The 15394-nt window shown below is 41.7% G+C and overlaps 2 protein-coding genes across 16 annotated transcripts in view; one reads left to right on the plus strand and one right to left on the minus strand.

Annotated features, from left to right (window-relative positions):
• The window catches only part of CTNNA3 (catenin alpha 3), a 426948-nt gene that overhangs the window by 153729 nt on the left and 257825 nt on the right, over positions 1–15394 (plus strand). The gene's annotated exons all lie outside the window — the stretch shown is intronic.
• The window catches only part of LRRTM3 (leucine rich repeat transmembrane neuronal 3), an 80537-nt gene that overhangs the window by 31088 nt on the left and 34055 nt on the right, over positions 1–15394 (minus strand). For 2 of the 8 annotated variants that reach the window (XM_085583125.1, XM_085583121.1), the window contains exon 3: positions 10812–14887. The exons of 5 other annotated variants lie outside the window; for them this stretch is intronic. In XM_085583125.1, the coding sequence (XP_085439251.1) occupies positions 14570–14887 (318 nt within the window). In that variant the 3' untranslated portion in view covers positions 10812–14569. Of the gene's footprint in view, positions 1–10811; positions 14888–15394 lie in introns of those variants that run through there. One more of the 8 variants, XM_085583124.1, reaches the window with a different exon arrangement.

Raw genomic sequence — 15394 nt, forward strand, 5'->3', positions numbered from 1 at the left:
TTATCATTATATGGCACTGGTGAGTAAGTTCTGCTGAGTCGATGCTCGATCAGGTTCCAGCTGGGCCTGTGTGAGTGATTTACTGAGATGCCAAGCAATCCAATTAAATTTGCAGAGCATCATGACTTCACTGTGACCGCAGCGTGGTGCTGTCGTCACCGTGCCATTCCCAAAGCCTCCGATGGCAGTGGCTGCTCTGGAGTCACCTGCCCAGGCTGGCAGTGATACCATGTGGCCATAGGGCACTCTGCGTTTTCATTGCCTCCTGCAGCAGTCCCACCAGTGGCTTCCACTGGCATCACCTGCAACTATTTCGACAAGAAATACTGCAGAGGAATTTTTTGCTCAAGAGCATATGAAATATTTTCTTTTACTGTGGAGGCAATGTTTTACAAAGAAAATGACCAGTGAAATAATTCTTTTTGGAAATTTCTACAGTGGTGGTAGATAGTCTATGCATCTGTGTATTTATGTATATTTAATTGTTATTATTAAGAAAGTCTGAAATTGATGCAACAGGAAGGACAAAGCATTCGTTACTCTGTCAGATGAAAGTTCTGGAAGTTGCAATTAGCTGTTTTTTATGCACCTGTGTTGATCTTATGACTCATTTAATGTGGTTGATTCAAATGTCAGATTTTACTGGACGATTAATGTGGCCAGGTTTTGTAGCATCTCATACTTTATAGTCGTCACAGCTGCTGTGGAACAGGTTAAAGAATTGAAAATAGGAATGTTGCTTATATAAGATGGCCTGTAGTGCACAGAGTAGTTTGAACGTTTAGAGCTGTTTTGTGGGGACAGTGGCTCTGAGTTTCAGGATGGTGCCTCTGCGAGAAAATAACCTCTTTTTCTCTACTCTTCAATCTTGTTCTAGGGTCTCCTTTGCTGTACAGCAGTTTGTGATATGGTACCAGATTAAATTACTATTACTTCTGTCTTTCATTAGGCCAAAAGAGAAATGGCTGATTATTGACTTCCCTCATCTTCCAGTGTTCCAAGATTGCCAGAGCTGCTGGCAAAGCTCCTGGCTGGTGCTGCCTGCTGTTCGAGGAGCCCTGGGGCACGGGGGGCACGCCTGGCTCAGCCAGAGCCGCCACTGCAGCTGCTGAGGGGCACGGGCAGCCTGCACTGCCTGGGCCACAGCTCGCCTCACCTTGTGCAGGGGTGCTCCCAAGCATTGCAGCGTTCCTGGAGGACATGCTCTGGTTCAGCTGGCTGCAGAAGGAAGGTGGTTCGCTTCGAGACCCCTGCGCAAATCCAGCCCCAAAAGTGCAAAGCTCCTGGAGCGCCTGGCCGAGTGCTCCGGGACGCCTGTGTGTTCAGACGGGGAAGGTGGAAATTCCCAGCCATTGAAACTGTGGCTTTTGTCAGATGTGCTAAAATAATTTTTAGTACAGCCAATCATTTTTAGTTCAGCCAGTCCAGTAGACCACAGCTGCAGTTAATGGACAATGCCTCTTAGTAGGTGTAGGGTCAGCATGGATGAGAGGTGGTAAGGGACTATGTTGCTGGCAATAAACTCCATGTGGCTCCTGGATTGCCACTGGTTTTTTCAAATGCAAATACTTCAAGTGCCTTGAGCATTTACTATGATCTGTCTGAAAGCTACAACACCTTCTGTAAACAAGAGACTGTAAAAGTCAGTGAATTCAGGAAAGTCATCAGTTCCCCCGCTTTCAGGTTTTATTATAACTCTGAAATTCTCTGGAGAAGTATTAAAGCATTACAGAGTAGGATATTTGGCATCCACATTGCCTCAGGAATATTTAAAGGCTAAGGCTTGTCATTCATCATCTTGAATCACTGAGAATTAAACCAAATTTTATACTAGTATAACTTCTGGAACAACACAGTCAAGAAAGCACCTAGGGCAAATTTCACCTTTAAGGAGTTTGGTAAATGAATGAAGTAGTGCCATAAAAACCTATTCCAACTCATCTCATAATTGAGGATTCACTGTAGAAACCATAATGGTTATGTTACACATTCTGTGTGCAAAGTGGACTGTATAACACGCGTGTCAAAAGGTGCTGCCTCACTAGAGGATTGTTTTCTAGGCTCTGTAGATAGCTCTGCTCCTTTTGCTATAGTAATCTTCACTTGTGTTTGAAGGGGACCTCTTAGGGACTAGAAAAAGGTTTTTGTTGTTGGTACTTGTTTGATTAAATCTTGTGATGGCCAAAGAACTCTGCTTCTGAAATCTCAGGAGCGACACCCTGAAACTAGCTCAGTAAGCATTTCTTGTGTGATTGAAGCTCAGTTTGGCACAGATCTGGCAGAGCTTGGAGCTTTCCCAGAAGGCAGAGCATGGAGCCAGAGATGCTGTTTGGGATGAACATGAAGTTACTCAGGAGAACCTAGGGAAGTAGGTTAGCCTAAAATCCTGCGTGGTTAATCCAAGTACAAGATACTGTCAGATATAGCCTGGGGGAAAATTGCTTTATCTGAGGAGAAAGACTTGTGGAATGACACTTTGCCTAATCCAGCTTTTGATTCCCATAAAAAAGGGCTCTAGAACTACTTCCAACCAACTCAGGGACCTACACTGATCATTTCTGGGGGTTCCTTTAGCCTAGCAGTGTGTTGGAATGAGTTGGTATTGCTGAGATGTCCTCCTCATCTGCTGCCTGACTCCCCTGTGTTCCCTGCACGCCAAAGGTGCAGCAGTTGCTGACAGAGGAGTCTCCATCCCTGCCATAGCCTTGGGCCTTTGTGCTGATACAGAGCCACACCAGAGCTCTCAGCAAGGTTTCCACCCAGCTGGGGCTTTGGGATAAACAGAACATAAATCTGGGGGTTCCTCTCTTTTGCTGCTTTTGCTCATTCTTGAAACTCGTGTTTCTTACCTTCCCTGTTCTTTTGCTAATTTTGTTGTAGGACCTCATCTTTCTGCTTTAGAAATTCTTCAGTTTCTGATTACATTGTGATGGGGTCAATATAAAGACATTTAATTGCCTTCCAGTTTAAACTAACCTGCTTTTTCTTGGGGGTTTATTTACTGAGATATACCGAATTTTCTCCTCTATCCTTAATTTTTGTATAAGTTTCCAGGCTGTTAATGCCCTTTCATCCATCTTTGTGATTGTCATAAAGGTTGTTCTCTCCATCAGAAATTAATTTTGAATCCCTTTCACAAACACAGCTGAACAGCCTGACGTATTATTCAGGAGAAATTACTTGTACCTCTCATAATAATATTAACACATCTCTTTCTTTACGAAAAATTACTCAATTGATGTGTTTAGAATCAAGTTCACCTTTTCCCAAGCCATATTGCATTGCTCCTTTATATTAAGGTTGGAATTGATGAATATATTAATATTTTTCTTTCCCTGCTGCTATCTCTGGTGAATAAGCCCATTGTTTATGGGAAAAAAAAAAAAATGTTTCTAAATGCATGCCTGTATTATTTCCCATCAATTTTAATATTTTTCTTTCTACTGCACTCTTCTGTGACATCTCCCTCTTTCAGTTCAATGTCCCCGTGTTGATGATACTGCATAACTTTGTGCATCATCAAATTTCATTAGTATAAATTTACTCTTTTTGTTAAATTACTTTGCTCATTAATGATCCTACGATCTCTCACCAGGCCTTTATTTTTTTAGTCAAACACTGAATTTTTGCTTATTTTTAAACTTTATCTTTAAAGTTTATCCACCATAGAGTTCTCATTACTAATTGCCATCTTGTCATCAAAGCTAGCAGGTTTTTTTAGTTTCCTGAATTATCAAAGTGGTGTGTCTTTGAAGGTAAAAAAATTCAGAGGTGGAATGTAGAGTTGATGAGTGAGTAGCAGTGCTTCACAGGGATGAGGGTCAGAAAACAGGATGTTAATTGTGGCACATGACAAGGCAGCAGGGTTGCCAGAGCGAGCTGATAACATGGTCAGTTTGATAGACTTAGGTGAGATTTTAGAAGAAATTATAGATGCATATGCTATGAGTTTGGGGCAAGGGCAGTAATACAGTCCCTTGGAAAGAGAATCAGCTGACACACAGGGAATGTATTTTTCGTGCAAAACTGATCTCCATTTTCTTTGATTCAGGAGCTAGCATTGCATTTTTAGACTAACTGGTGAAGTTTGGTGATTGATGCTGCTTTGGCAATTGTACTTTGCTAAATCCTTCACCCATAACTGATAACCTCCTGTAGGAATTCAAACTAAAAATACATTATTTGTCCTAAAGTGGCAGAATTCAGAAATCACAGCTGCTTCTTTTCTTGAAAAATGCAATTAATTTGTTGCTGCTGACTGACTGACACTGCTCTCTTGCCTTTGATGCTGTATTATTAAACCAGGTCTAAGTGCTATAACTGTATTCAGTGTGAAAATGATGACTCTTTTAGACTCTTAAGTATTTAAGTAATTAGAAGTAGTTGGATTAGATCTATTAACATAGTATCAGGAAGTGATGCAGCTTTTTATTCCTGAAGCTGCCTGACTCTGGGAGCTCATGCAGTCCTGAGTCAGGTCACACCAAGTGGCCATGAGCTGGACCTGCTGCTTTTTGTCTTCTGCTCTTCCTATTCTTACAAAGGAAGTTAGAAATTTCCATATTGGAAGTATGAGCTTATTCCTTGGTTATTTGTTAGAAAGATGAGTGGATGAAGTTGTAAATCTGATTACATTTATTAAATAGAGCCAGTGCAGTTTAGATCTGAATAGGATAGTAAGAATCTGAAAGAAAATTACAAATGCTGTAATTTATCCTTTTAGAAGTTCACTTTAATTGAACTTCAGTGGGAAAACAGACAAACTATATAACATTTTGACACATTTAACCTATCCTTCCTCTGTAACTATTGAGACATTAGTGAGAAATGTATCATAATGCTGAGCTTTTAACACATTGTCATGTGCTAAATGAATCCTGGCTGGCTTAGCCATTCCCTTTTTCCCCTGGTTTCTGGGTGCCCCATGAAAAGTGACTTCCAGCAGGTGGGGGAGAAGCCAATACACTAAGGATGCATGGAGGGGATGAGTAAAGTTAATTTTCAAATACTCCTGATGAGTTCCTTGGCCGTCAGCTACTTCCATTAGGCAGAAACCTGGTGAGTTCCAATTTGTGCCTTCAAAAAATGCTGAAAAGTATCTGCTGATGCATTATTAAATCTGTAGGGCCAAATTTCCAGCCAGTGTAAAAATTCCACTGATGACATGTAGAGCATCCAAAGATTTGGCTCATTATTAGAGAGTTCCTTAGGATTAATTCCTTGTATTGGCACTATAATTTATTTGGGAGACTAAGACATTCAATTGCAATATTTTATTTTAAGAAAATGCTGGTAGATGCTTATTCAATCACAGAATTATTTTAAAATCACTGAAAACTAGTGATTGCTGTTTGAGAAAAGCATTGGGTGTGAAGATAGAGGAGTGAGTGGTAAAATCCAGTCAGGAACTGGAAGTAGGTGGTACTCACCAAGGCTTTCAATGTCTCTCAGGCCATAAAGAAGACAGACCAGTGGGAATGTAAAGTACTAATGGACTACTTCCCTAATCCAGACAGCTTCCTAAACACCTGAAATAAAGTAGTGCTAAAAGTTGTGGCATGCTGGATAAAATGGATGACTTTGAAAATGATGCTAATTCTGCTTACAGTATAGCAAGTAAAGTGCTTTACCTGGTATTTTCTTTTGGCAGCAAAGACTTTCTGTCTTTTGAGCTTATAGCATTTCTGCCTCGCATTTTTTGCATTCAGTGTTGTTATATTACACTTGTTCTGCAGTGGTCAAGGAAAGAATAATTCTAAATACAAGTAACTGTTTTGGGAAGGAAAAAAAGACATTACAGAAACTGCATTTTTTTAATCATCACTTGATCTTAGAGTTTGCTGCAAGGAATTGCTTGGCTCTAATCATAGATTATTTACTGGAGAACTGGGTTGTGGAATTATCTAGTAAAGATAGAGAGTAGCACCTTTTTATCTGTCTCTTGCTGTATTCATAAATCTAGCATCTTTTAAACCTGTGACTGTCAGCAAGTCACGATTGCTTTAACTGCAGGCAGACTGGGCTGAGGACAGTGGATTCTTCCCTTTAGTGAGTCTCCAAGTGTAAAGGTTGCTTCAGCTGTTGAAACATCCTCAATTTCAGGTGCTCTTTGACAGGGAGAAAAAGCAGTGTTTCTGGATAGTACTTTCTGGACTAAATGAACAGAAGTTTAATCAGATTTAATGCACATCCTCCTGTTGGCCCTACGATTTGCTGTCTGTGAAAGGTGCTAACCAAAGTCTGGCAGCTCTACTGGGGCTGAAATAGTTTCCTGTAATTTCTTCCATTTTAACATTCCTAGGTCGGCAGCAGTTTTAAGAAACATTATGGATAGTAAGAATTTATTCATGAATGGCGAAACATTTAAGATCCACTGGAGAAGCACTCTTGGAAAGCATATGCCACAACATCAGCTGTTGGGGCTCCTGAGTGTTCCCAGAGGGGATGTGTGAGTGAGACCTGCCTGGACTTGTTCATTAGTATCAATGCATGAGTTTCATAAAGAACATGGTTTATATCCACATTTGTACCAAAGCTGTACTTCTACTAGAGTTGGGCTTCAGTACTGAGGCTTTTAAACTCTCACTTCAAAGGTGGCATTATTGCCAGTAAGCTGGTTTTATCTTTAATGATTGATATTACATACTATGCTATACCTGAAATCCTGAAATTTAGCCATGAAATCTCAATTGACTGCTCAAAGAAAGCAGCAGTACAGGGGACTGTTTTGGGTCAATTATCCTGAACAGTGAACAATTTGCTTGAATTGACACATTTCCTTTTTAACACCATTGCCTGGGTTTACAAAGGGTCAGCATACCAGGGGGTTTCTAAGTTTTGTCCAGTGCAGAGGGTATGAGATGCAGGAAGGCTGTCTCCTGTCACCTGCCTCTGCCACTGGCTTGGTCATCTCTGAGGTTGCTTATCTCTCGATTACAGATGTTAACACTGACCTTTGGACAGGGCTGTTTGATTCACTGCTCAACTGGGGGTTTTTATCAGTCATTAGTTATTCATGCCAACCACATCTTTATAAAACTGCTCTGTGGCTTGGGGGTTTGGGCTGATGTATTCTCATGCCCTGAGACCCCAAAGCTGAGATGGACAGCGCGAGGGGAAGGGCCAGGAACAGAATGTGAACGTTGCTGTGGAAGAAGCACAGCAGAAGGGCAGGACGTGCTGAGCTGGTTCTCCTGCTCCCATAAAACAAAGAGCCAGCTGGAATGAGAACAACTGGAAAAATATCCCAAGTGCAGGTGTATGTGAGATGTGATGTAGGAGAGTGGTGCTTGGAGCCAGGCTATCAGTGGCCAAGGGCAATGCCCTTTTGAGATCTGCTGTTTGTCTTGCAGCACAGGGAGCACCCTGGCAGGGCAGGTTAATTGGCTCTCCAGCATGAGCTGTGGTAGGCTCATACGACAAACACAAAAGTCTCTCTTCTGGCAAGACAAGCTGCATGGGAAGGGCTGCCTGGCAACTTAAGCCTCCCTCAGAAACATTTTGAGGTCTTGCACTATGGATACATATTGCATACTGGTGAGCATAAGAGCTGAGTACTCTACCATTTGTTCAGCAACATTTAACATTTTTATTCCTGATAAAAATAAAACTTATGCTTGCCTGTGATAGGTTGAGAATTAAGTGGTTCCTCACCTTTTTTGCAGTCTTTTTTTGCAGTTGGTTTAAAATATATTTGATTTTTCTTGCCTGTGGAAACAAGCACAACTGAAGGATAAAGCTTGCTAGGAATAAATTGGCACCTCTTTCTATTCAGTGTTAAGATGAATAGAAAGGTTTTCTTAACTTTGTGCTCTTGAGAAGTGTTTTGAGCCTTTAACTTCTCCCTGATTCTATGTGTCTCTGCTTTCTTACATTACTTTTCTCATGTCACCCTTAAAATTGTGCAGTCAAAATCAACGTTAAATTGAAGAATTGCATCTGCTGAAGACAGAATTTCACATGTCTTTTGTATACAGTGAAAATACTTGTGGAAATTGCTTTCTCTGGCCTTAGACCATTTTTCATTTTTAGAGATCATGTGAAGAACTTAATCCAAATGAGATTTTCAGCTTCAGTTTTTCCAGAGCATTCTTCCCAACATCAATCATGGTGTGTAAAGTGGCCTAGCACACTTTTTAATGAGCCATGCATGGAAGTATTCATTTTTCTTTGGAAAAAGGAAATGCAAAGTGATGTTAAGAATCAAGTTATAAAATATGTAGTAGAGATTGAGTTGCTTATGATTTCCATTACTCCAGTGCTGTGAAAACACCAGCTCAGTAGACATCTTGTTACTCTAAATGCAGCAGAGAAAATAATTTTCTGCGATGGCTTTTGCTTTGATTCTTATATGAAGCTCTGGCAATTTTTCTGAAATGATCAAAAGTCATGAATGGGACTGTCCAAAATCAGAGTATATGGCTTGGAAAATGGAGATGAGGAATTTTATAGTAATTAAATGTATTTAAAAGTTATTTTTATTTTTCACCTCAGTTTTGGAGTCTTCAGTGTCTGCTCATTTCAAATTTTCAGTCTTTTCCTCACAGCCAAGAGAACAAGATTTGGATTATTTTTTATGTAGTAATATACAATTCACTTTTCTCACTGTTGTGTGCTGGGAAAATATGCATACAACAAATTCATAGGAGATGAGAGGCTTGTATCTCTTTGTACAAAGGTAACAGATATTGCTAAAAATTTATAATAGTCCTGCTTAGGACAAGGTCAGTTTGGATACTCCTTAGTTATGGAAAGGAAATACTTTGTGTTGGGTTTGGGCATCACTGTTAGGATGTGAACACCCTGGAGAAATAAGAGGCTCAAATGATAATACACGTGAGGAAGGATTGAAAGAGTTGGACTTGCTAATTCTAGAAGCAATAGCGTGAAAAATAAAGAAAACACTTTTGCAGTTCATAAAATCCTGTTGAACTTGTTCAGTGCCTGCAGAGGATTATGTATCCTATCTATTTAAATTTAACCCCTGAAGTCAAAGTGCCAGACTTAAAGTGTAAAACCAAAATCCGAGGCACTTTGCAGCCTTACAAGGTGAGGTAAGAAAAAACATTCTGGATTTTGTAGTTTCCTTTTTAGTATTCTGTTCTTGAGATGCATATGACCACATTTTGATGTTGTGACAGACAAATATTTTTAACTAAAGGTCCTTGGTCTTTGGGCAAACCCCTGATGGTCGTGTGGATTCTAGAATAATGAATGACAGTTTGGGCACACAGGGTAGGTGTCAAGATAGCTCAAGGATGCTGATGTAGTCTTCTAAACTTCAATGAACCTGCTGTGACTGCTCCACAGAATGTCACTCAATATTACTTCACTTACACAAGATGCAGCCCAAAGGGCTCAAGCATTATACTGTGACTCTGACAGAATTAACAGAGGGAAGCTGCTTCCTGCAAAGACTAACAGATACAGACCATCAAAAGATGAAGCTATGAAAGAAATTTCAGTAGAGTTTTGACTACAGATATCTCAGGTGTTACCTTAGTTATTTCTTAGAGTTCAAATCACTGATCTTTATCCTGTTCAGCAGCAGAGATCCCCTGACATCAGGGAAATTACCTTAATTCAAACTTGCTGAGAATATTTAAACTTGCTGTGCATTGTTGGAAAGAGTCAAAAATAGTTCTTATTCTAAAGTTGCTTTTGATTAAAGTATCTTTAGTCTGGGCAGTTCCCCAACTGATGTGTTACAGTACCTTCAACATAAGTTATGTTTCTGAATGTTGTTTTTCCTGGTGCAGAGGTAATGATGTCCATAGGGAAAAATGGAGTGGAGAGGTGCAGCAGCATAGTGGCACAGATCTGAATTTAGGTCTGGATCCAGTTTGCTGGTGCTGCAGGTGGTGTAATACATCAGCACAGCTTCTGTCTGATGTGATCTGAAATACATGCTTTGGCTGGGGATCCTGGACCACAGGCAGCAGCTCTTCCATCGCTGGGAGGTTTGCCCCTGGTGCTTTGTGTACTGGCTACAGGTCATCTGCAGCAGCAGTGTCTCTCACAAACATCTCCAGAATCAGTTTCTGACAATATATGCTTGAGCCAATACAATCTTACTGAGGGAAGAGCTGTACTACTTTAAACTGACTCATGCACAGTAATTTATAGGGTGGCTGCCTATAATTTCCAGGTGCCATCAATTTCCTTGGTAAGATAATTTCCTGCCTTCATATATAGGGAGGAGGAAAGGATACACCATGAATTTCTGATGATGGGGATGATACTTAGCTTTACATAGTGTTTTTAGCCTTCCAGCAGTTTACAAGTGAGCCTTAATGTTCGTCATATTCTTCAAAGTCATTAAATGTTAATATTCCCCTTTTATAGAGGAGGAAGGTGAAGGAAAGAAGTTAGCTAACTTTCTCAGGACTTTGGAAAGAGCCATGGGAGACATTTCGAGCCTGTGCCTACATTAAGTGTCCCTTCTTTCCCTCCAAGGCTCCTGTGTTTGTGCCAGTTTCCTGACTAAAGGCCTCTACCAGCACTGGACAGGCTGCAGGGTCTGCCACAGCAGGTGCTGACTTACTGTAAGCAAATGAGTGCTCTGGGACATTAATGAGAAATTTGTCAGCTAAGAGTTTGAAAACTTACAGAGAATCTTCCTCAGTGGTGCTTAATGTGAACACAAGCTATTGCAGTGGCTCTGAGAGGTATCAGGTGCTTCTCTGGGAGGCACAAAGTCTTCAGAAAGCTTTCAGCCACCAGCATGCAGTAGTGGCACCGTGTGGGGGGAATCCTATTCATTCAATGCTGTTGGTTTTTGCCATTAACTTCATTGAACTTAAATGAAAGTCTTGGAGGTAGCATTTGTCCATTTTTTTATTTTAAAGTACATACTTATTTTATTTCTGTGTCTGCCATAGCTCCTAGGTTTCATATATCTTGAAACAAAAATACAACCGAAGGCTACAAATGCAGGTTTCTTTTGAAGCAGTGGGGAGTCTGCCAGGGAGACAAGAGTGGAAAACATTGATATTTATTTAGAAAATCCTGGTGTCTATCAGAAATATGTTTTATTCATGGAAGACAGCTCATAAAAGGTCAGAAAATAAGAGAAAGCTTATTTACTCCAGTTAAACAGAACATTGGCACTGTGGAATGGAAGTGCTCTCTAATTACATAAATGTTCTCATTAACCTCTGTTCAAAAGAATTAATTACAGGAATGTTTTTAAAATTGGGAAATATTGAATAATATTTTAATTTTTTCCCTTTTAACCTACTTCTAGTCAACTTCTGAAATTTTCAGGAATATAAAGAAGAGTGAAATTATTTTTACAGCTCAATTTTTTTGATTAATTTAGTTTAATTTAATTCCTAAGTGCTTTAATGGCAAGCATTGTAAAAATTCAGTGTCTTTAAGTTTCATGTTCATTTACCTATCCTGTACAACTTACAGTTTTAATGATACAAATTGTGCCACCTCCTATCTTTCCGAAATAAAAATAAAATAAAAGAGGTCAAACCGGGCCAGAACAGGTCAGCTGGTTAAAAGTGACAGGAAAGGAGAAAAGTGGAGATGGAACTGATCACTACTGAAGTGTGTGTGGAGAAAAAAGCATTACCAGATGTTTGGTGTTTATGGGAATGTTCATACAGACACTCTCTCATGCTCTTTTCACAGAATTCCTAAGAATCTTTATTTTTTAGAGCTTTGCCTTCCGCTAAATTAGGCCAAAATAGGCTAGTTGGCTTAGAAGCAATGAGAAATGAGAAAATGGACATTTGCACACAGACATGCTTGGAAAAGCATGATTTCCAATGGAAATTCGGCTTAAGAGATGGACTACAAGTAGCAGTAACCTTCAGAGCTCAAACGCAGCTCTGCCCCTCTAAACGATCTCCCCTTCCCCCTCCTTTTTGGAAGCATTACAGGAGATGTGATAAGTAAATACAAGCTTAATATAGCTGTTTACTAAAGCTCTTGGGGAAAGTCTAGCAAAATATGCTTTCATAAATAAACCAGAGCTAATTAAGAACCACTTGAAAAGCTAGCACAGGGGAAGGATGTGAGAAAATTACCATGTAACGTGTGTGTGGTTAGCAGAAGCATCATTCCAGCTGAGACGAGACAGAAACCTGACTGGGAGCTGGATTTATTCATTCCTTCTCATCTTGGGTAGTATCCTATTAAGCAAATCATGCCATTAAATTTGATTGAATTACCTGACAATAATAATGGCAGCAGAATAAGACCTTTCCTAAGCAACCTGCACCTAAAAATCTGATAAATGTCTGATAAAGTTAGAAAGATGGGTGCAATTACAAGGAAGATCAATCTTAATGCATGTGTTTACTTTTCAAGTGCAAAGCAATGAATTCTATACAAAATAGAAGGGGATGCTGGTTCTCTGTAATATACTGGGAAATGTTGTACCTGTCCCGAACAGGAATTCCTGCGGCACAGTTAGTGAAGGAGAGAAAGCCTGTGCAAAGTCAGTGAGTGGGTGTGCAGTCAGTGCCAAGGGGTGTTCACACAAAGGGGGCAGCTGTTGGTGCTGTTCTGTCTGCTGTGGGATTGCTTCTGGGAGGGCAGCTTGGTTGGAATCAGTCCCAGGAGGGGCACAGCCCTTGGAAAGGTGTGTGAGCACTGTGTGTGGGTGTGTGCACTGTGTGTGTGTGAGCACTGTGTGTGTGTGTGTGTGAGCACTGTGTGTGTGTGTGTGTGTGTACAGTGTGTGTGTGTGTACAGTGTGTGTGTGAGCACTGTGTGTGTGTGTTCAGTGTGTGGATGTGTGTGAGCACTGTGTGTGTGCACAGTGTGTGTGCACAGTGTGTATGGTGTGTGTGTGAGCACTGTGTGTGTGTGTGTGAGCTCTGTGTGTGTGTGACCACTGTGTGTGTGTGTGTGTGTGTGTGTGTGTGAGCTCTGTGTGTGTGTGAGCTCCGTGTGTGAGCTCTGTGTGTGTGTGTGTACAGTGTGTGTGTGTGTACAGTGTGTGTGTGAGCACTGTGTGTGTGTGTTCAGTGTGTGGATGTGTGTGAGCACTGTGTGTGTGCACAGTGTGTGTGCACAGTGTGTATGGTGTGTGTGTGAGCACTGTGTGTGTGTGTGTGAGCTCTGTGTGTGTGTGACCACTGTGTGTGTGTGTGTGTGTGTGTGTGTGTGAGCTCTGTGTGTGTGTGAGCTCCGTGTGTGAGCTCTGTGTGTGTGTGTGTACAGTGTGTGTGTGTGTACAGTGTGTGTGAGCACTGTGTGTGTGTGTTCAGTGTGTGAGCACTGTGTGTGTGCACAGTGTGTGTGCACAGTGTGTATGGTGTGTGTGTGAGCACTGTGTGTGTGTGTGAGCTCTGTGTGTGTGTGTGTACAGTGTGTGTGTGAGCACTGTGTGTGTGTGTTCAGTGTGTGGATGTGTGTGAGCACTGTGTGTGTGTGTGCAGTGTGTGTGTGTGTGAGCACTGTGTGTGTGTGTGTGTGTGTGTGAGCTCTGTGTGTGTGTGTGTACAGTGTGTGTGTGTGTACAGTGTGTGTGTTCAGTGTGTGGATGTGTGTGAGCACTGTGTGTGTGCACAGTGTGTGTGCACAGTGTGTGTGGTGTGTGTGTGAGCACTGTGTGTGTGTGTGTGTGAGCTCTGTGTGTGTGTGTGCAGTGTGTGTGTGTGAGCTCTGTGTGTGTGAGCACTGTGTGTGTGTGCAGTGTGTGTGTGTGTGTGCGCACTGTGTGTGTGTGTGCACTGTGTGTGTGTGTGTATGCACTGTGTGTGTGAGCTCTGTGTGTGTGTGTGCAGTGTGTATGTGTGTGAGCTCTGTGTGTGTGTGCAGTGTGTGTGTGTGTATGCACTGTGTGTGTGTGTGTGTGAGCTCTGTGTGTGTGTGAGCTCTGTGTGTGTGTGTGTGCAGTGTGTATGTGTGTGAGCTCTGTGTGTGTGTGTGCAGTGTGTGTGTGAGCACTGTGTGTGTGTGTGTGAGCTCTGTGTGTGTGTGTGTGAGCTCTGTGTGTTTGTCTGAGCACAGCACGCTGAGGCTGAGGATCACCTGTGCCTGTCAGAAGAATGAGGTGCTTTCAACATGCTTTAAATTGCCTTTATGAAGAAGAGAACACCTTTGGAGACTGTAGAGGAGGTTGTTTGGGGTTTTCAGTGTTTGAAGATAAAAGGGTATGTCAGACATGGGGAAAAGTTCTCAGGACATTTGTCTTCTGCTGTTCCCTTTCTGTATACATTCCATGCACATGGAACACTCCTGGCTGACAGTGCTTGGTTTTCTGTGCCATCATCTTTTGGTTCAGATCTGCTTACAGATTGCCTTAATGTGGTCTGAGTACTGCAAGACACTTTATCATACCTGTCTCTCTCACCTGTTGGGTGGAGACCCTGAGAACATCTGGAAAGAAACAGAAGAGCTGCAGGTACTTTGTCCCTTGCAGAAAACCTTTGTACCTGCTGTGCTGTGCACACACCTCCTTTGTCAGTCCCCTTTTTCCACTGGCACACAGCTCTTCCATCCACCTGCACTAACAAAATCCCTCATGATGGGGGTGGCTTTGCCTCCCCACGGGGATGCAGTACTCTTGCCCAGCTTGCATCCTAGCAGGCTTCTAAGCACAGGGAGATCACAAAGCTTGCAGCATATTCCTTAGGAGGACTGTCCAGCACTGAGACATTGCAAAGTTCAAGCTGCTGGTCAGGTCTAGGGTTTTGATCCAAGAGCTGCTCTGGCTTGCATTGAGGTTTGCTGCTGCTGCTTTAATATGCAGTGTTTTATTCAGGCCTAGCCTGGCTGCTCTGTAGACTTGTGCTCTGACTGGGAAGCCTGCACAGACACAATACCCCTCTGTGGGATGTGAGGTCTCCAGTGGCTGCTTCTCCTGGAGACTGGGCAGTCTCAGCAGGCCTGCCCTTTCCTCCTGGTTTAGGTACAGGAGAGAGACCTGCAGGAATGACAAAGGTCAGTTCTCTGCTACAGTTTATTTTCTCTATTACATGAAGCAGAGTTTGTTTGTAGCAAGAGCTTTGGCAGTGAAGTGAGAATTTAGGTAAGGACCAAGAAGCAGAACTATTCAGTCATTGTAAATAAGACATTTTTAGAAGTTTTAATGCCTCATGGTATGAGCTAATGGAAAACTAGAGTTTTGTCTCGATATGGGAGAACCCCCAAATTATTGTCCTCTTTGCCTAATTGTCCAGACAAAGAACAGCTATTAGGTATTATAGGATCTACATACATGCATTACAACAAAGGCTGTTCTTCTCAGATAATTTCTTAAACATTTGGACTGTGGAAGAGCAACATGGAATGCTGCTGGAAGGACCTAAGAACTGTCAAAGTCCCATGGATGAGATGGGCTGTCCTGTCCATGTACTGCAGGGTCATATTTGGTTCAGACAAATATGGTCTCTTCACTTTTCCTTTAATCAGACAGACTTGTGTAAGTCTC

Source organism: Lonchura striata, chromosome 6 (assembly GCF_050655825.1).
Source record: "Lonchura striata isolate lonStrDom1 chromosome 6, ASM5065582v1, whole genome shotgun sequence".
Lineage (NCBI taxonomy): Eukaryota > Metazoa > Chordata > Aves > Passeriformes > Estrildidae > Lonchura > Lonchura striata.